Below are 22019 nucleotides of genomic sequence, written 5' to 3' on the forward strand. Positions count from 1 at the left end.
ACTCCATACATAGGTGGCAAAGTGGGAAAGAGCCTAAAAACAGCAAGAAAAGGGGGTTGTGTGTTTTGGAAACTGGGGGAAAAAAGCTTTGCTCCAGGTGTTGAGAAATACTTTTTTGCAGATACGTGACATTGCTTCCAACAACACAACTGGACTGACCCAGATTTCCCCAGAGCAAGGAACGTGTTGAGCCTACAGCTGCAAAGGAAGCCCAGCTCCTCAGGGATAATTGCCTTAGAAATGAACTGAGCTGCAACTCTTCCCTACAGGGGACCTGAATCTTATTTGTTCTTTCAGCAAGGTTTAATACACTGTTTACATTTTTCAGGTTAAGAGAATCTGAAACAAAGAGGCAAGCTTGGGTATCTTTTAAAGAAATTCTCTGGCATGAAAGTTAACTACTGAAAAGAAAAGAAACGGGAAAAACCTGCTTCAGGACAAAGCTGTTGCTATGAGAATAAGCCACAGATACTTGCAAATGAGATTTCTTCTGCAATGGTTTTGAAAAGGAACTTGTCCTAACTCTAACGCCACCTGCATTTTTCTATTTTACAACATGGGCTATAATTACAACACCCTTTAAAATCCCATTTTTTCAAGGTTTCCATCCTTTCCAGGATTCCTACCTAGAACACCCTAAATCCACCTAAAAAAAGATTCAGCTCCAGTTTTCAAATAAAAAAGGACAGATTTTTTTTTTTTAATACACATGCAAGTTTCACCTGAAAGGTAATTTTTACAGTTATCAGGATATGAAAAACAGGATGCTAAAGGTGCAGCCTTGGCTACATCATTCTCTAGCAAATAATTACAACAATGAGCCTCATTTCCAAAAGTAACTATAGCAAAGTCAACAAGTTTGCATTTGTAAATGCAGGCATGTCTTTGCAGGATCAAGGCTGTAACGCTTCCAGAAGGGTTGACATGAGCAGCATTAAGCAGGAAGAAAGTGAGGGGCAAAACCAGAACAAATGGTCAAAGAAAAAAACACCCAACACAACAGATAAACACAATCTAATCTTGTGGTTCAATACAGCAAAACAGAAATTCTGTTATAGCTCTCTTGAGGATTCACAAAGTGTAATTTACAGGAATCATGCTCAAAAAGTACACCCTCTTCCAATCAGAGACAGGCTAGCTAAGAGCAAAGATACGGAACTTGTCTGATAACTCCTCTCGAATTCTCACTTTGGGGAGTAACTAGCAAGGCAGAGCTCCATTCAGCACCTGTGGGACAGCTTCTTGGTAATCTTATATCAAGAACTGCCCTATTCCATGCACCCCATCATCACCAGCTGGCTCACTCTGCAGGCTGAGGTGGACCGGGCTCACCAGAAGCAAGGAGAACCAATACAGAAACAACATGTGTCTCATCCCTCCGAAGAGAGGAGCCGATTCTCAGGCTGGAACTTAAAGACACTCATGAGGATGGATCTCTGCTTTTCCACGAAGGTGCAAAAATCCCTTTAGGAAGGAGGTTAAACTAAATCCCCAAGCACCAGGAACACAGTTATTAGTTCACGCTATCACATTCCGTTTCTTTTATTTCTCTTTCCCCTCCCACCTCTGACCTAAATAAAAAAACATCCTGTATATCTGTGCCACTCCCTGTATTCACAGAGACCAAAGCAGCTGTCGAGCAGGCTTCACACCTTCTTCCCAACAATCAGCATCTCCCAGTCCCAACCCAAGTCACTCAGTGGTGGCACAAGGCCACTTCATGTTGTCCCAAACATCTCCTGTCACATTCTACCTTCAGACCCAGGATGGAGGTTCATCATAAAAGGGAGAAGGAAGAACAGTGTTTATTGTTATGCAAAGATCCCCAAAAAATGCTATTTTGAGCATGTAATCTAGGAAAGTTTTTGCACTGATTCTAGAAAGCACATGGCTGATGTCTACCCCATCAGACGGGGCCACTGCTGCTACGCGAATGTTTCTGAAACCCATCACAGCTACACTTCACAACACTAAACTGTGCTGTGCACTAGACAGCTTTGAATTTCCTCACACAAGCTCATACTCATCACCTCACACCTTGTGGGACAAGGTTATCAGTGAAGAACATCAGCTACAACCAGAGGAAAACATCATGACTCTTGATGGCCTCTGGGTTGCAGTCAGGGGCTGTTTTTTCAATATAGCCGTGAGCTGGTAATATTTAGTCAGCTTCCAGTCACCTACATGGCAAAAGATTTTAACCTCACCCCCTGCCACCTGGTACCAGTAATACCTTCTCCCTTGTCTGCACCGTCTGTATAAAGCTAGAAATTGCGTGACGCATTTGCTCAGCTAGACTGTGCTAATGGGGTGTTTTTAAGAACTCCATTAGCATAACAAACCCAGGTTAAAACAAGGCTGTTCCTCGTAGCAGCCTCCAGGTTTACCAGAAATCAAAGTTTTTCTCATATTAAAAAAAAAAAGAAAAAAAAGAGGGAAAAAAAAAAAAAAAAGCTGTTTGCCCCTTTTTCCAAGATGTAGCAGTTTATGAAATGCCACAAGATCAGTGCATGATGCAATTATTTCCCCATCAGTTAGTGAAATAAATAAACAAGGAAAGCAGTAGAGAAAAACGGTTGAATCACAAGGGTGTGCAAGAGCAGAGGGGAATTATACAAAGGAGAACAGCACTCACTGGTTTTCACTTGGGAAGGATGAGGTTGGGAAAGAGGCAGGGTAGCAGCTACTCCATGAGTCGGCAACCAGCATGGAATTCTGAAAGGAGAAACCAGAACAGTTACAGCAGCCGAGGTCTGGCACAATTACCTGCAGCTGCAGATCTGAGGCCAGGCTCGTGATTTCTCTCCCTTGGTGCTTTCCGTAAGCAGAGGTGGATCTTCATCTCTCATAGCAGGAAAAATCGAGTGCTGCACTCCAGTTTCAGCTTTTGAACCTACTTTCCTGTTACCATCCCCAGAAGGGCAATAGGGTCAGTCCCCTTTCTGAGCCCTTCCTTTAACTTCAGTCTCTGCAGAAAGCGAGCACCAACCCATTAACTTGAAATTGGGTTGCGTAGTTAAACACCCCAAAACACTCTCTTCTTTTCGCCTTCCTACCTCCTAAACAGTCTCCCAGCATTAACAGGAAGCTTTCAGCTCAGCACGTACCAATACAATCATGGAAAGAATACGGTATCTCATTACTCAGCTACAGATCAGTCTTTCATCTGTCCTTTTTTTTGTGTTCAGAGGAATGATACTTCATGCTTGAAGCAACATGCACTTGGGGGAAACAGGCCTCTCTTTTTAAACTCTAGTTTCCTATATGTGACAAAACTCAAACAAGTTATAAATAGAAAACTGCAGGAACACGCTATGTTAGGATAGAGGTTTGCTTTTTGCCCTGTTGAGAACAAATGCATCGAGTACTTGGTCTTGTTTTAGCAGCTGTATCAGGACAAATACAACCATATTCATCTCTGCCACTCTCAAAAAAGGCACAGCTGGACCCAGCAATAGATTAAGCTTGGCTCGGGGAGACAACCTGGGTAGGAACAGAGTCTGCAGTTCTGCATAAACTCTTTAGCCCCTTCCCAAGGAGCCTGGCACCTACCAGCTTTCAGAGAGGCATTGTTTTAATCACAGCCTTGTTTTTCTCTTCCCACTTCAAAGGCAGCAGACAGCTGGCACCTCAGCCCTCCAGCGTTCCCAATCAATATTTCATGCCCCTGGACAGCTGCCTAGCAAGTCTGGTAAATAGCTCCCGTAAACATGCACAAGGGCTCCCAGGACCCAACAGGCTGGACTGCTCTGCTCAGACCCCTTCTGGTCTCCAACCAGACCTTCAGCCCCCTTCACCCTCCAAACAGCTCCTCCCTCCCCCTCGCCGAGAAGCTGCTGGGGCCCCTCACCTCCACGGCTGGCAAGGTGAGCTGGGAGCGGAGGCCAGGGATGCTGTACAGCGTATTGCCCGACTGCTGGTGCTCGTGCTGTGGATAGTTCTGCCCCCCATCCATGGCAGGGTGTGCTGAGGGCATCAGCCTGTGTCCTGCCGCATCAAGTCCTCCGGGCAGGTGGAACAGGCTGCGGAGTGGTGGAAGGTTCTTTATCTGTGCTCTTCACCCTGCACCATGTCCTAGCATGGAAAAGAAACGCACGTTTAAATTTTATGAAAGGAGAAGAAAAAAAATAACCCCCCACATTTCTAAGACCAAACGTAGCTAAGAGATCAGCAAACAGACGTCAGCCTGTGAAGTGCCTGCTGCCTCTTTATGAGAGAGAGGATTTTACTGGGGAACAGGTCTCAGATTCACCCAGACCTGCGAACTCCCAGCACACCTCTCCTGTCTCACTGCAAGCACACTGCAGAAGGCTGGCAGATCACACCATTGTCTGCGATTTCTGCAGTAGACACACACAGCTGCTTTTTAGCTTGAGGAATTTTCTTGCCTAATATACAAAAAGATTCTGCACTTCTGTGCAAACTCACGACAAGCAATTCCCCCCAAATAGCTTGTTTTCATGAAAATATGCTACGTAGGTGGAACATCATTCCACAGAGTACCAATGGTCGTGCTGAGCAACGAGTGACTCACTTCACAGGGTCAGTGCGCTGTATCTTCCACCTCACTGTACTTTGATATCCCCCCAACTTCACAGCAGATGTTCAGTGTGCACTAATACTTTTCACCACTGCTATGCACAAAGGCCAAACCAGACAGTAGACTTCTAGCATTAATGTTATTAATCTAAAAAATATAAGAATTTATCAGCTATCTTGCGTTTTCCCTGTTGCTAGCAAGATGAGATTTCAGAATCATGCTTGCTAAAGCAAGAGTATTGTTCCGGCAGGGATCAACCTCACGGTAACTTCTTCAGTGTAACTTCTTGTCTTCAGTGTTAACTTCTCAGTCAAAACCTCCAAAGTAAGTTCTGATCCCCCCAAAGCCCCCAGATTCTCCATAATCCCAAAGGACACCCATTTCCAATTGGATTTTAAAAAAAAAAAAAAGATAGTAAAAGCAACCTATACAACCAGAGAAACAAGAGAAAAGCATCTGTGACATCTTTACACCCACTGCATCTTTCTTTGCCCCTCTTCTGCCTCCCATGACCCTGTCTGCCACCAGAAGCCCGTAGCACGACAGCCAAGTAAATGAAACTGGCCAATATATTCTCATCAAGCAAGCCAGCCAACCAGAAAAACTAAGTAGCAGAAACTGAAGCTGCAATTTAAAATATGCCATCTTTGATCACTTGGAAAGATACTATTGGCTCCACGTAGTATTTCTGAAAAGTTGTTTCTGAGTCAGAGCCCCTTTAAAAATAAGTGACCTTTCTGTGGACTAAATTATTTCTGCATTTGTAATGGAAAGTGAAATTAAAGTGGCTCTTTCTTTCTCTGGTGGCAGCAGCCATGCCAGGATCCCTCTCCAAGGGGGGCTTGTGTGTGCAGGTTGCAGAATCTGCAGGGGATCGATGAGATCCCCGCCAAACCCGTGGTGGAGGAGCTGACACTAATCCCTTGGTGAAAAACGACCAGGTAAAGCCCTGGTTCAGGGGAGTTTCTGGGTGAAGAGCAAGGACCGAGAACCCCGCTGCCTCTGCTCCTCTAACACACTGCGGGTGCACAAATGCCTTCACAAGACACAGACTTCCAGAGTGAATCACATCATTTGCCAGAGGCTAAGCACTCCGCGGTTTGAAAAAGTATTCCCCTTTTTATTTTAGCTGAAGAGGTAATCACGCTGGGATGCACACGCTTGACGTATGCTCACGAGCTCACGAAAGCTGCTGCTTGGGGGGGGGGGTGCTGCAGAGCAGAAGGAAACTTCTGCAGGAGCAGGCTGGCCGGCAGTGGGTTTAAACAGACTACAGTTCCTAGAACGTTGCTAATCCAATCTTTGCCTCTTCCCACAGCCTGACAAATCATAAAGGGAAAAAAAAAAAAAAAAAAGAGAGACACTAAGTGACCAAGACACCACGGTGCAAACTTTTTCCCTAGGAACAACGCACAATGAAACATCCCCACCAGAAAACCAAGTTTATACACCAGCACAACTAACACCAGGCTACCTGAAAAGATCATTAAGCTACAAAAATCTGAGATCATTTTAACTGATCACTAACAGAATAAATTCTTTTTACAAAGGCCCGGAATCACCTAGATCCTTTTCACTGGCTTTATTTCACTAGAGATTTATTGCAGTCTCATTCTTTTACAAGCAGAAGTGTTTCTTTTTACTACACTATAAAATCCACACTCAGGCTTTACAGTCCATAAGCCCAGGAGCAAAAAATAGCTAAAACCACTTAGCTAGCACCCCAGCATCCTAATTAATATTGTTCTACTGGCCTCAAGCCTCTTGATTTATTAGCCAAATGTTAGCACCAGGGTTCCCAAAACACAGCCTTGTCGAAAAGCTGTAGTCTTGAAGCCTCATTAGAAGCTGCTTAATCACAGCCTTCCTTGACAAAAGTCAGCTCACCAGCCCGGCTGCAGAAGCAGCAGCATTAGTAGCGGGTGCTCTGGCCCCATTCACGCAAGACCTAAGTGTGTTGATGCTAAAGTTCTATCATTTAAGCAAAAACCTGCTTTATGTTATATGTCCTGAAAACAAAGCACTGCAGATTAATTTCCTTAGGCAGCCCAGCCTTCACATCCCACCTCTCAAAGTAGCTCCACACACAAAAGACTGCAAAGAAGACATTAAAATATTCAAGGACTTCTTTCTCCCAAGTGACATGACTCACTGCAGCAGAACTCACGAACAGGGATGCATAAACGCAGACTTTGACCCCAAGCCCATTGTGAAGAAATGCAGTAAAAAGCTTCAGCAGCGAGAAATGAAACCACCTATGTTTCAAGCGTGAAGGCTGCCCAGTCATCCCAGGGGATGCTTTCCTTTCTGCACTTCAGGGCTGATTGCTTCTTTTCCTTCCAATTGTTCTCTGATGCCACTGGTGCTCCACAAGAGATCCTACAAAATTTTAAGTTACATCTAAGGAAGAACATAGTAAGAGACAAGAGAAACGGTTATCATGATGCCACTTATCTCCAGTGCACAAAACAGATTAAACTGAAGGGTTTGCTTAGAAAATAGCCCAGCCTCATGCCTTCTACCTGTCATGAAATTCACAGCTTTTCTTCTTGTCTTAGTGGATTTGACAAGAGGACCTAGATTAGAAATTAAGCCTGTGCTACAACATCCCAATCCCCCAGTGAAGCAGTGGGGAGCGGAGACCTACAGCAAGGTTTGTTTTCCACTTCCATCAAGCCTTCCAACTCAAGAGAGACACCAGTGTTACAAGGCTGTACGGAAAACAACAGGAAAAACTTTACAAGGCTCTTTTCAAATGCTTTATAGAGCTACAAATGGCACTGTTTTGGGGCTTTCTGAGGGGGGAAGTGTCCCTTTAAAAAAAAAAAAACAAACAAACAAAAAAATCCCTACCTTTAAATACTGTTCAGCTCTTCCTGAACAGAAGTGGTGAGGTTTGCTGATCTAAGCGTCAACATTACAGACTGCTTTAGAAATATCAATATCCTCGAGTAACTTTAAAATACCGTGTCTGTTCTTTTCACCAGAGTTCAGGTTTTTTGCTGCCTTTTTTTTTTCCCCTATTTGTAACAGCTTTTGATAGGAAATCAGAAGCAGTTATTCCCGTAACAGCTGTAGCAAATATACAGCTTTACTTACACATCCGAAGTAACTTACGAAGGCTAAAATCAATATCAGAATTTCTCCCTGCCTGCTGTACATTATCTTGTGTCTTGACAACACCAGATTTCACTGGCCAGATTGTCTGCAGAGCAGTGCCTTCCTTTACAACAGCATTAGTTCTACAAGAAAACTTTTGTACCATAGATCATACCCAATTAACAAAATGAAGGAAAACAGCTTAAGGAACTGTAAACCTCTATGCTTGAGCAATGGTCAGATGGTAGAAGATGCCTTACAGACGGGCAATCCAAATACTAGAGATCTTTTGTTCACAGATGCCAAGAAAACCAGTAACACAGCTAACAATGAAACAAACCTAGACGTCGTTGAGACGAGATGAATCCCCTCGACATTATCTAGTTAACCCAGAAAACACAGCACACTGAAGAACCATTACCGTAAAGCACAAGTGTCACCCAACAACTAATAACCATCACAAGGCTGCTGTGAACTGCCCACCCATGTGAGCTTCTTCCTAGTCTGATAAAGGCAATCACGCCCTGTCAGCATTTACTTATACAGAACAAACTGCTAAAACAAGCTGAGCACAAACGTGGCAATAAGCAAGCTGGAAGCCTTGGTTTATGTGTGTGGGGGGAGCTCTCTAGCTACTGTGTATTCCAGAATACATCGAAGCATCAACAACAGTGGGAAGCAAGAAGCAGCAAGGATTCACTCTCCATCCCACACCCTTCCATCCGTTGCCTTGATGCCAGAGGATGCTGAAGGTGCTTCTTGTCCGACCAGGAGAATGGCATCAGCGATGCGGCAGCAGAGCACGTGCTGGATGTCACCAAACCCAACCTTCTCCTCCCTGCCAAAGCTTCAGTACTGCAAAATAATCTATTTGCCACGCAGGAAGACTGGCTACATCAGGTTCCTGGGACGATTAATGTGGAGTTTGCAATAGCTCTCACTATAAACTCAAGCACCTATAAGAAAGGGCTGCTGTCTGCCTTACACAAATTCCAAGAAAAAACCTCACTAAAGCCAGTTCCAAGGACCTACAAGATCCCAAGGGCAGCAGGACAATACCTGTCCCAAGAACAGAAGTGGAAACAACCTTCAGTATGCGCATGTCCTACCATCCTCCTCCAGGCAACCTCGTCATGGAAAACGATGAAAATCAGCAAGTTCCTTGCAAGCCAAAGCAGGCTCATTTCCACATCCCATCCTGTCCTCTTAACAATAAGAACTGATAAACACAGAGGCCCTCAGTCTGCAAGTGAACCCTTACAGCAAACTTTTTTCTGAAGCATTCTTTCCACTTCTTCTCTTACCAAATACACTCCAACAAAGCAACAGTTCCCACCATCGAGGCAAATCAGAGCTCACCAGTTTAAGATCATTTCCATGACAGAAGGATGCAAGTGGTCCACCAGGATTTTTTAATTTCATTTTTTTTAATATACTAGGGTGCCACCAGTGACCAGTTTGACTTGGGAGTATTACAAACTCCAAGGCCAGCAGTGGACAAAACTTAATTACTGATACCAATTTTTTTTTATCTTTCCAGTCAAAAAAGGTTCTAGTTACATTGACTAATACTTATTTCTTCTAAAGTTTAAGAGTAACCTCTACTACCATCTAAGATTCAAACCACAGAGTTAAAACTCTTTCATGAGTCATAGATGAAAAACACTTTTGAAACCCTCTCCTTTGCCCTGTTAGCCTTTGAGAACCAGACTTGGGATGCTTGATCATTATTCACTTTTAAAATTTCTACTTAGGAAAAAAAAAAAAAAAAAACACACCAAGGAGAGTGCTACTAGAAAATTCAAGAATCGAGATTTGACTCAAGTTTTTCACAGCACTAGAAAATAAAGAATGCAGAATCATGGAAAACAGTGGCCTTGAACTCAATGACAAAAGTCACACCAGGACATCATACTGAAACAAACCCTGGTGCGTGGCACACGTCACATCCCCGGGAGCACAGGAAAAGGTCGTTAGCGCCAGGAGGTACCCAATGCTAACAAGGAATTTCAAAAAAGCTTCCCAAGTGGATTATGCTTCAAAATGTAACTGCAAAGTAATTAGACTAATTTTACAGATGGGCTATTTGTCATATAGAATTAGTTGAAGCACTCCAGTGCCACAATAACTGTTCAGGGAGCAATACAACAACCAGAAAACCCAAACCCATAAAAACAAAACAAACAAAAAAAAAGAAAAACCACAAACAGTGCAAGGATAAATCCACTGAAGAAAAATAAAACAAAACACTAGAATGGATTTTTTTCATTTCCCTGACACAAAACCTATACGATTATCAAAAGTTATCTCAAAGCACCATCTGTAAAGCTGCTTGCTTATAACCAAGCAGAGGAGTTTTCTGGAATCACCAAAGACGAGGCTCCCGGTCATGTTAAAGGTGGCAAAAAGGGTAAGGGCTGGGAGAGGAGAACGCCAGCTCTGCAGACCGGCCTGTGGTACAAGTGGTAGCTGGGACAGAACGCAAGGGAACCCCAACAACACAAGGATAAAGTTCCTAACAGCAAGAATTTCCTTCTGCGAGCATCACTCAAACAGCGATGTCCCGCATTCGGAGCGATGGCATAAAGCAATGATTACACGACCCTGAAAAAACCAGAGGACTTGCTCCTTTGAGGCTGAGCCACCTGTGTTTAATAATGAAACTGGTTCCCTGCATAGCGTGATAAAGCCTGGTGAGCAATTTGATTATATCACAAGTTCTTCCGATTAAGCTATAGGAACAGTTTCAGTATTAGTAACAGTTGGCTTAAAGGTTTGCTGTTCAGCCCAGATGGTAAGGGGGAACTTCAGCCTGGAATTCCTGTGGAATTCAGCATGCCTAGAGGTTACAGAGCACAAATTTCAAATTTTAACAGCTTGAGCTTTTTAGGAATTTATCAGACCAGCACCACAGCAGACAATCTCCAATTTGAAAGGCATAATGAACTGCTCTGCAATAATCAGGATGAATAAAGCTGCAGGTAAGAGCTCAGCTCACCGATACCTGCAATCAGGAGAGGTGAAAACAACCCATTGTCCACGCAGTAAATGCGAACACTTCCTCCTGTTGTGTTTCAGTCTTTGTTAAGTGTATTTTAAATTGTCTCCATTAAAGGCAGATAGCTGGGCAACCACAGGTATGCAGGGCACAGTCAGAGCTAGACCTGCTGATCCTGAACTACCCTGCACTCGACAAAAAGACCTCAGAAATCTGATCTAATTACTTCTCCTGCTTGCAGATTAATTCCCCTCCCGCCTGCCCACCCACACCCGTGGAGCAGAAAGGGAGCCCCCCAAGCCTTGTGCCCCCTCCCCACTCCATCCACCCTTTCCACCAACACACTGCCACTGCTGAACCATCGACACGGGCACCCGCAGGAGCTGCAGCTGGAAGCAATTCCTCAGAATAAAATTAGTACATAACGGCCCAAAGAAATGGGAACTTACTACTACAGAACTCTTAAAAGGCATTTTTATATCTCAAGCACCAAGCTAGCTTCAAGTTCCTCTTTAGTGTTTCTCCTTGCCACATTTTTTGATGGTTGAGACCGATCAACATTTTGCCTGGAGGGATGAGAAGGGAAGCCTTTGAGCCAGAGCCCCAGTCTCACTCTCAAGAAACAGGAAAACCAAGGGAGAGAAGCTAGGATCTCCCCTTCTGACACAGTCATGGTTCCCTCACAGAGCTACCATGAGGCTCCATCATATTTAGCGTAGGGACTATCAGATAAAAGATAGTATCAGAGTACAAAAGTTCAACACAGACGGAAGTATCTGATCTTTTCCCTGTGGTTAAGTCAAAATATGACTGGAAATTTTTTCATTCGCTTTGCTATTTGCAACATCACCCTTTTTCATTAGGCAAATCTGGCTCTTTGCAGAGCAAAATTAAATACAGTACGGCTTGTTTATGTATCTGAAACTGTGTTGGAAAAGGGATTTCAAGTTAATTTACAAAGAAGGCAGAAGTTAATGCAGAAACAGAAAATACGGTGGATGACTCACTCCAGCTCTCTACTAATCTTAAGCAAAAGACTGGTGAATTTATATATGCAAGCCAAAGAATCTGACGTTTGTTCCTCATCAAGGAGCCATCTCAGAAGAGGGACCTGTACTGATTGCATGTATGAAAACACAGAAAGGAAGAACACATCTCCGACCTTCACAACATGGAAAAGTGAGCCTGCTGCAGACAACTTCAAAGTAACGTTAGAACGAGTTACAGAAAAGAGGGGAGAAAAATCTAACCTCAGGCAGACATGTGGCTCAGTCCAGTTACAAATGCCAAGGACAACACCCATCTAAAAGATTTATTATCTGTGATGAAAACCAAATCACTTTAGGGCATCCCAGCCGCAGCCCCTCTCGCCACCCTGACCCCCCGAATGCTTCCTGCAAGGCAGAACGGGCGCAGTACTTGTGCCACCGGAGCTGCACGGCTGCAGGCACAGCACGGCCGGGCTGGCGAGTAGCACCCAAGAGACCGGACAAACCGTGTTACTAAGCCGGGTGCTGCAAGCCAACGCAGAATTGCAGCGTGGAGCAATCTGACAGATTAGTCCGTAAGCAAAGGGAAGAAGAACTCAGATAATTCCAAAGCTTCTTGCCAGACCTATGCAAGATACATGGTGGTGCAGGCAGAAGAGCAAACTCGTCCTCCAAAGACAGTAGTGTTTCGAGAATGAAAAGGAAGAACTTTACTCCTCAAGCAGTGCTAGCTCCTCTTCATTTGAAGCTCAGATCACACAGGGAATAAAAATAATTAAAAAAACAAAGACAGCTTTTTGGAGGGGAAAAGTCCTCTTTACAAGAAAACAACAGCTGTCCCAAACAGGTAGACTTACTTTAAGTCAGACAGGTTTAAATTAGTATATAACAGACTTAATTATTAAGTGCCAGGAAAAAAAAGAAGTTGACAAACACCACATTTGGAGACAGGTCAGGTTGCAAGGATTGTAAAGGCAGAGGCAAGAACAAAGAACAGAACAAGGAACTACAGCTGACAAAGTCAGGCCAAAATCTGACTTATTGGGGAAGAGCACAGTGGCTATATTTACACTATACAGGTTCACCATGGAAACAGCCATACCATTAGTGAGGAAGTGCTGTACAGTGCGGCCAAGTGCATCCACATATGGAGACGGACTGCGCAGACAGCAACTGCCACCCCATCCCATGGGAATGAGTTCAGGCCCCGGAGCCAGTACAGCTAGTAGGGAAAGGAGGTTCACCTCCCCATCATCCTTCCACCCCTACCAAACACCAACAGGGTCATTCTCCTCCCCATGAGAGGGATCAATGCTGGTATAAAGCACCCTTGCACCAACCAAGGCCGGTGCTGTACCCAGAATCACACTGCCCATCACCAGGATGCCCCTTGGTGCTGTTTGGATACCTGCGAGAGTCACAGTGGCTTTAATCCTTGCACAGAAATGGAAAACTAAATAATGAGAGAGGAAAAAAGCTTAACCTGGAGTCTTGTTGCTGGCATCTGCCCCAGTGTGCCATTCTCTGAATTTCCAGGGATTACTATTAGGCAATTAAGTGGCCCAGCAGCTTTAGCAACAACAGAAAGGTTCATTAATCTATATCCAGTGACATAAATCGTCTTAGATCTTCCACAGATACTTTTGTTTCAAGGCTGCACAATTAAAGTTAATTACTGATGCTACCTGCAATGCTGACCTCACTTCTCATTCACTCAGCTCACTGTGACTCCAGGACATCACCCACACACACACACACTACACTGTCTCTCCACCAGCTTCACCGTTTCATGTTTCGCATTACCTCCCCACCATGTAAAGCAGACAGCCGTTCCCTCGACTCACAGGCTGCCCTAATGCTCTATCTCCAGATTCAAAAGATCTGCTTTGAGCAACAAAACGCTGCTCCAAGAGGGACCCAGAGAGACTCGACGTAAAGCTTGCTTGCAGGGCAGAGACAGATTCCATCTGTCCCTCCTCTTCCACCTGGGAGAACAGACATGACTATTTCTGGACAGAGCAAAAATGCCTCCCCATACAATACACGCGCCTCTGCCAAGAAACACTCAGCACATTTTTGTGTAAATCTATACAGTGCAACCCTCACACAACCATGCACTGAAACCTCCGCAGCATAAACACACCAGCCCCGTACAGCAGAGCTTGGGCATCGGCAGTCCAGCGCCTCAGACAGCAAACGCACAGAACAGTTCTCAGCAGCAGGAGCCCGAACACCCCCCCGCAGTGGGGCAGACCGCGGGGGCTGCTCCCCTTCTCACGTTTGTTGCAAACACGGTCCTGGAAGGACACAGACCACGGCAGGATTGGGGCGGGTGCTGGCTTCCCGCTAAGCCGGCCGCCCCGGTGCTCGGCACAGCCAAGGTCCAGCAGCAGCACAGCACACCTGGGCAGCACTGAAACACAAGCCCAACACAAACACTAATGAAGGCAACCTCAGAAGCACACCTGCAAGGTAGAAGCGCGTTATTACACTACTTAATTAAAGGGAATGAGAAGAGCACAAAGAACTTAGCTGACTAAGGTCAGAAGCCAAGAAAACACAGGCCCTTGCTTCTCTACATTTTGCTCTACCCCCAGTTTCAATCACGGGAGACGCGTTGGAAGAAACACTCTCCTCTGGCGCTGAGCAGGTCTTGGTGTTCTGTTTCACATGCAGCCTTTCACGGCGGAAAAAATACTCCAGGACATCAAAGCCTGCTGCTTCCCTATTGATAATAAGCACATAAACACCACCTGAAGCCAGCCAAGCTTCAGGCATGCTCAACGTATGCTTTCTCTGTGAAAGAGGCATATATTCACCTCTTTCATAACTACATGTTTACAGACCTTGATCATGTTACCAAAATAGACTGCAGAGTTTTAAGTTTTAAGCTGAAAAAAATGTTTCAGGAGAATATAAAACTCCTAATTAAGCCTAGAAGGCTTTCCTGAGAGATCCAGGCTCTCACAATTATAAAGCACAGTGCAGTACTCAGTGACTACACAGTTAGCTCTTTATTACAGTGTCACTATTCAAAAAGCTTTAAACCTGCGTCAGCATTTTTATTATAGACCTTCCATTTCAGGGATCTATAACTTAACCATGAAAAAGGCCTATTCAGTCAGGAAACACAAGCCTCAAACACACCATATGCTCACTACTTTAAACAAAAAAATAAAAATTTTTAAAAATTCCTGCCCGTGTATACTTTAGCATTAATAAAAACCTGCGATGAAAGTAGCTGTAGCTTTTCAATGAGCATCCGGTCTGGCAGACGCAGCCTGTCCCATGTCTGGCACATGACGAAACATGACGCTTGGTCCTGCTGTTGTTCCAAAGTCGGGGGGGGGGGGGGGGCGGGATTAGTGGGGGGATCCACTGCATGGAGAGCTCCACAAGCACAAAACAAAACATCGACAATCAACAGTGAGCAACCAGGCAGCTAAAGGGAGGACAAATGATTTTCTAGAAGTCTGCTCCCGTTTGAGGATGAGGATGTAAGACCCTGAAAAAAGCAAACTATGGGAGGAAACTACATTTCACAAAACACTAAAAATGTCTAGGGTTTTGGTTGCTTGGGTTTTTTTTAAAGGTGTGAGTTCATACACAAGAAAAAAATCCACACACGGTACTCGGCAAAATCTTTCAGAACCCTTTTAAAAAAACCAACCTTGAGATCTAATCATTAAAGAAAAATAATGTTGCAAAACGCACTGGCCATGCCATCTTCTGCTAAGTTCCCTGGGTTTACCGTTACATTCTCCTTTAGAAAGGAAAAATATCTTGCTGGCCTGAAAGCCCTGCAAAAGCACAAGTACAATTCCAAGAACAGAAAAAAACACTATCGAAGGAAGACGGTGGGGGAAGCATACCTTTCTTTTTCAACTTTAGTCAGCCATCCTAGCTACTACATGAAACAGCCCCAGATAGAAAATGACACTGTTTAATTAGACAAAGATCCTCTAATGCCCATCACAGTTCTGTTAACTTCAGCATCTGATACTGGGCAAGCTGGCAAACAGAATTCAGGGATTTCAGGCACTCCAGGATAATGCCAGCTTTGCACTACACCAGGGCTAAGCACCAAGATTTTCAGATGGCTTTAGGTTGCTGCTTTGGCAATGACTGAAAACGTACTTTAGACGATTCAAACAGTCTTCCTTTAAAGAGTACTCACACTAGTGTTTGAACGAGACTTCGTTCTGTTTTGCTGTTAAAGGTACAGGCTTATTTTAGGAAAACGAGGGTGCAGACATCAAGCAAACAGACACCCATCAAAAAAAAAGCAAGCGGCAGAGACACAAACAGAATTCAGGCTTCCAAAGGCTCCAGCTGGCATCCTACCATAGGAACCCTGCAAAAACTTTTTTGCTGCTTTTTGAGATGCTCAAAGTTCGCCGAACTCACAGCAGAGGGGAAATACATTCCCATCGCCAGCCGCTCTTCAGCTCAGCCGTACCCACGAAGGTCGGAGATGGCTCAGCACTTCAGGCGACACACGGGCCATCCGCAGAAGACAACAGCACCGCGCAGCAGGCAGGGCCAACACCTCCCCGCCGGCGGAGCTCAGCATGGGACTGCGGGAACCAGAACCCCCTCACGGGCCTCTGGATCCCCCACGGAACCTGCCCTTGGAAAGGTTTTATTTTAATGGTAAATCACGCAGGGTAATTCGAAGTCACAGCCTCACACCGACCTGTATGGCTGGGACGGCGCTTTCCTCAGTCTCGCCTGAGTGTTTAACCGTGTTAGAGCCGCGCATGGCGGTGACCGGCGGCAGCCCGGGCCGGGGCCGTGAGGGGCCGCGGCCGTGAGGGCCCGCACCGGGGCCAGGCCGGGCCGTGAGGAGCCGGGCCGGGGCCGGGCCCGCCGCGCAGCCCCGGGCGCGTTTCAGGGCAGCGGCCCCGCCAGGAGGGCACCGGCGGGCCGGGGGAGGCCGGGGGGGCGCAGCGGCACCAGGTGAGACGTCCCCGGAGCACGGAGACCCCCGCGCCGCGCCCGGCGGGACCGGGCCTGGCGGCTGCACCCCACGAGCGGTGACCGGCCCACGGCAGCGACCCTGGCCCCAGCCACGGGGCCGACACGCGTGGCCCGGCGGCTTCGCGGTCCGAGCCCCGGTCAGCCCGAGAGCCCCGCCGCGGCACGGGGCGCTCCTCAGGCGGCCCCGGGCGGGGCAGCGGGAGGCCGGGGCGGGTGAGTGCGTTCCCCACTGCCCCAGGACCCCTCGGCCTGACCCGGCCGCAGGGGCAGGCCCTGGGCTCTCCGCCCGCGGAGGGAACCGGGCCGGGGCGCGGCGGCAGCCCGGCCGGGCCGAGCCCGCAGCCCTGGGGCAGTACCTCCGGAGGAAGCCAGCGCGGGGCGCGGGCGGCCCTTACCTGCGTCCCGGGGGGCTCAGGCTCCCGCCCGGCAGCCACCGCCTCTCCGCGCTTCCGGGTTCCGCGGGGCCATCTTGGACACGGACTTCCGGGCCGGAAGTGGGCGGCGGGCGGGACCGGGCCGGGGGAGCTGGGAACGCGGCCTGGCCGGGCGGAGGGGCACGGGGCCCAGGCAGGCGGCCGCCCCGGGGGAACGGCAGGCCCCGGGCCGGGAGGAAGCAGGACAGGGACCGCGGGCCCCTGCTTGGTGTAGGGGCAGCGGCAGCGGGGGCCAGGCAGGGCCCGGGGCTGAGGGACCCCCCGCGGCCTGTGTCACCGCCGCCGGCCCGGTGCCCTGCTGGCCCGTCCGGAAGGCGGCACTGCCGTCTGGGCTCTTCCGACCTGGGGGGCTTCTGGCAGGCCCGGCCCTGCCACCCCGCCGGCGGCACGGCTGGGGAGCGCTCGGCCTGCCTCCTGCCATCGGTTCCTCGGGGCACCCCGGGGCCTTGGAGCTTCCTGGGCCGCCCACAGCCAGAGCGGGCCCTGGCAAGTTGTTTTCCTTGCCAAAGGAAAGGAAATTCCTCCGTTTCCCTACCTGCAGAGCAGTGCAGTAGCTATCTGCACGCAGAGAAAGTGGGAAAGCTGGAAAAGGAAACACTTACATCCTGACCAGCTTCCAAGGAACCTCTGCCCGCTGCCATCCCACAAGAGCCTTGCTCTAAGAATTAACAGCAAATCAGCTGAAGTGCTGAATCATGGAGCTGAAAAATAAACTGCTCTGGCAAACCATCCCATGCTCCTTGCTTGCTTCTCCCTCCCTCCGGTTCTTGTAACATTATTTATCTTTAATTTCCTACTGCTTACGTTGGATCTGTGCCTCTTTTTAAGTCCCAGGATAAGACCAAAAGCTGGATGGGGTCATATAAAACAGCACACCAGATATGTCTGGTTTTATGTTGTCATCCCCAGCGCAGCAGTGGCAGGAGGATGTCTTGGGTTGGATTTATCCTCAAGAAGGAAAGCACCAGCAGACCAGAACCACCACCATCTGTTCTGCCTTTTGAAACACCGGGCTCTTGCCAGAGGCATCGGTGGGCAGGAGGGGGGGACCTCGACCAGGGAGTCTGTGACACCATGGCCAGAGCAGGAATGGGCAGACTCACCTATCTGGCTCACCAAGAAGCTTGGCCATCAGCAGCAGCTGCGTGATGTGCTCTGGTTTAACCTCCAGCCTGTCTGTTCCGGTGTAGGGATGATCCCGTTGATAACGGGGAAGCCAGCCAGCTAACGGGAACCACCAGGAACCCTGTGCCTGCAGCAAAGCCCCAGACAAGCAGCTGCAGCGAGGCGTGGATTTAGGGATGTGCAGGAGCCCTTGTCTGACGAGGTGTGCTGGTTCTGGCTGGGGTGGAGTTAATTGTCTTCACAGTAGCTGGTATGGGGCTAGGTTTGGGATTTGTGATGGAAACAGCATTGATAATTCAGGAATGTTTTTGTTATAGCCAAGCAGTGCCTACACAGAGCCAGGGCCTTTTCTTCTGCCCCTCACCCCGCCAGCAAGGAGCTGGGGGGCACAGGGAGCTGGGAGGGGACACAGCCAGGACAGCTGACCCCAACTGACCCATGGAATATCCCATACCATAGGGCATCATGCTCAGCATGGAAAGCTGGTGGAATAAGGAGGAAGGGGGGGATGCTTGGAATGATGGCATTTGTCTTCCCAAGTCACTGTCACATGTGATGGAGCCTTGCTGTCCTGGCGATGGCTGAACGCCTGCCTGCCCATCAGAAGCGGTGAATGAGTTCCTCGTTTTGCTTCGCTGGCGTGCACAGCTTTTGCTTTACCTATTAAATCAGCTTTATCTCAACCCACGAGTTTTCTCACTTTTACGCTCCCAGTTCTCCCCCCCATCCCAACCAGGGGGAGTGGGTGAGTAGCTGAGCGGGGGCTTAGTTGCCGGCCGAGGTTAAACCACGACATGAGGCTGGGAGGATAAAAGGCTCCTTGAGGAGCTAGGTGGTCCCAAGCCCCGCTCCCACCAGGGGAGTGGCTGCAGGACCCTCCAAAGGCTTTCAAGGAGTCAGGGACCCTGGCCCTGCCAGGGTTTGCATGGGAACCCCAGCAGCATAAGCCCAGCCAGCGGCTGGCGAGAGCAGCATCGCAGCCATCAAAGGAGCTGTCTTCAAAGGAGGCGATGAGAACAAAAGGTTTGGAGTTTACTCACAGTAGCTCTGAAGCAAAGCAGCCTGCCTCCCGCTCAGCGTGGGACCCTCAGGCAGGCACTTGGCTGGGCACAGACACGTTCAGCTGGTGTCATTCCCTCTTCCAGGAGCTGGAAACCTCATCTCAGGTTGCTTCAGAGCCAACAGCAGCAAAGCCTCAGCCTCCTGGGCTCCTTCACCTCTCCCATGGCCGGCTGCCATTAGCAGACAGCTTGCGTGACCCCAAACCCCAGCCCCCTAAACCAGCTGAGGACCCTTACAAAGGTAGAGGGGAATGCAGCCCCCCACCACCACCCAATGGCCACAACATATGTGGCACAGCTGGAGCACCCCAAACCAGGACCCCCATCCCGCAGGCTCTGCTGTGTGGAAGGGCATTGCTGCCTCTGGTGACATCCCCTCCCAGACCCAAGGGGAAGGTTCCCTTTCTCCTGCTCAGACCCAAGCACAGCATTTTATCACGTTTGGGCTTTTAATCCCATCAATGAGCACTGCTCTCAGAAGACTTGATTCATTTGCACGCATTAATTAATCAAAGCAATTGTGTCATGGTTTCTGAAATATCCTTTCTCCAGAGCTTAACACCAAAGGCTCTGGCTATGTTAAACCACAGCCCTGTAATAAATCACCCTGCGCTGACTCTTGCTCCACACATGGCCACGGGCACACAGGAGGTGTGAGTAGCATCGCTGAGGGCCAGGTAGGACTGTCCTCATCCCCTCCAGGCTACCAGCCATCTTATCCGAGAGCAATCACTGGAGTCTAGCTAACCATACGTTTTAAGGGTCTAAAATCCCCTAGAGGTATTTATTTAGTGTGGTGTAAATCTGACTAAGTAGATATGCTAGAACACACACTGATCCATTCAGCAATGAACCAGTCTCCTCCTGTAACCACCACCGCCTCTGCAGCTGGTGCCACAACCTCTCATGTCGTTTACCACGATTGCCGCCTCCTCCCTGTCCCAGCCCGGTTCCCATTTTAGATGTGAACCCACTGGCCACGCTGCCCCAGCCCACGGGCCCTGGGGCCACTGCTGAGGAAGCCCAGCAGCCCTGAGGAGCAGGATGTGCCCCGGTGCACACACCCCCCATGGAGGGCACAGCCTGTGGGGTGCTGCCACGCTTCAGACGTGTGGGTACCCTGCCCCACAGAGCCCCCCACACTCTGGCTGCACCATGAGATGGCCTCAGAAAGGTGCTCCAAAGGCAGCTAGTGCCTTGCGTGCTGCTGGGCATGCCCAAACCCACCCTGCAGCTCTCTTGCAACAGCACAGCTCCCTGGGCAGGGATATAGATAAAGCCTCTGCCCTAATTGTCACCCCTTAATAAGCAAGGGGAGGTCTTGCAGGTGCTTCTACAGGGGCATCCCTGGGCTCTGCTGGTAGTGGGCTCTGGGTGGGCAAGTATAGGGGTGGGTGCTGGTGGGGAACACCTTCTTCCTATGCATGACACCACTGCTCTAGCAGTGCAAGGTGAGGGCAGCATCCTGGAGGGGACCCCAGCACAACTTTTCTTGTTGAACCTGTTGCTGCTGTGACACAAGACAGGAATTTCCCAAACACTCGGAGCCATGAGGCTGCAACGAAGCCCTTGCTGCAGGCAGGGCTGTAACCACTGGCTGCTTCCAGCTTCAGCCCCTGGAGCTGGGGAGCTGGCAGGGGTGCTCCTGGCGTGGCATGCCCTGGTATCCCCCCTCCCTGTGTGGGGTGTCACTCCAGTGGTGGCTCTGTACCTCCCTGCCCCACAGCTGTGATGTGCTGGAGAGAAAACCCCCAAGGAGGGGATGAAGCAGAAGGGATGCTGGTCTGGGGTGGTGGGATGGGGGCACTGGGGCTGCCTCGCTGGGGGTGTGAGGAGGAGAAACACAGTGTTGGGGGTGTGACTGAGCTGTGTGCTGGTGCTTTGGCCTGTGGAGGGGAACAAAGTCCCTGGGAAATGGCCTGGTTTCCCCAGAAAAAGCTCCTCCTGGGCAGCTGGGTCCCTGGGGGCACCCAGACTTGGGGAAACGGGGTCAAAGATGGCAGTTTTAGGGCCCTGATCCTGCAGGCTTTGCTCTTGTGCATGCTGCGGAGCAGCTCCAGCTGCGTCGGGGTGAGCCTGGCTGCTGTCACATGCAGCTGGTTCCTGTTTTTTCCCGCAGCCTGGAAATCCCCTGACTTTCCACCGGGGTGAGGAGCGAGGATCCCTGCACCCAGCTGGCCCTACACCTCCTTGCAGCTTTGGGAAGAGGTGGCGGTGGGGACAGACTGGCAGCCCCCAGGGAACTGGGCTGCCTTGGTGCCAGGGTCCCATCTGTGCCAGTGGCGGGGCTTGGAGCCACGCAGGGAGGCAGGGACGGGACCTGGCAGGGACCATCCCAGGCTGGGAGAATCCTGCAAAACCATCTCATGTTTCGGCATCCTTTCCTTGCCCCTGGAGCTGGGGGCTCTGGGCTTTGCCCCATCCAGTGGAGGGGATGAGGGAACAGCAGTGGCACATGTGCAATGAGCTTTGTAGGTCTCAGCCTGATTGATCCATCCCAGGAGCCAAGGGGGCCTCCCAGCTGGAGGTGAGGATGCTGGTGCAGATGTTCTGGAAAGCTGATGCGGCTGCAAGCCCCTGATGGGTGACGGTGCCGGAGCATTCAAGGCTGCTCCGGGACACCCCACGTGTGCTGGGGGGGGCTTGCAGTGACACCCCAGCTTGTCTCGCTCTAGCTGCCCACTCCTGGAGGGACAGGCAGGTTTCCAGCTCTGGGGGAGCCTGTTTTCCTGCCACCCTGGTGGGGCAGGCCGCAGGACCAGCAGATCCGGAGCTGCAGCTGAAGCGATGGGA

The 22019-nt window shown here is 49.2% G+C and overlaps 1 protein-coding gene across 2 annotated transcripts in view; it reads right to left on the reverse strand.

Annotated features, from left to right (window-relative positions):
• The window catches only part of SBNO2 (strawberry notch homolog 2), a 64846-nt gene extending 47754 nt beyond the window's left edge, over window positions 1-17092 (reverse strand). For both annotated transcript variants that reach the window (XM_040589259.1, XM_040589261.1), the window contains exons 1-3: window positions 17002-17092; window positions 3851-4074; window positions 2636-2715 (exon numbers count right to left, since the gene is read on the reverse strand). In XM_040589259.1, the coding sequence (XP_040445193.1) occupies window positions 2636-2715; window positions 3851-3976 (206 nt within the window). In that variant the 5' untranslated portion in view covers window positions 3977-4074; window positions 17002-17092. The remainder of the gene's footprint in view (window positions 1-2635; window positions 2716-3850; window positions 4075-17001) is intronic.
• Between the last annotated feature and the right edge of the window lie 4927 nt (window positions 17093-22019).

The sequence above is a fragment of the Falco naumanni genome, chromosome 4, assembly GCF_017639655.2.
Source record: "Falco naumanni isolate bFalNau1 chromosome 4, bFalNau1.pat, whole genome shotgun sequence".
In the NCBI taxonomy this organism is placed as follows: domain Eukaryota; kingdom Metazoa; phylum Chordata; class Aves; order Falconiformes; family Falconidae; genus Falco; species Falco naumanni.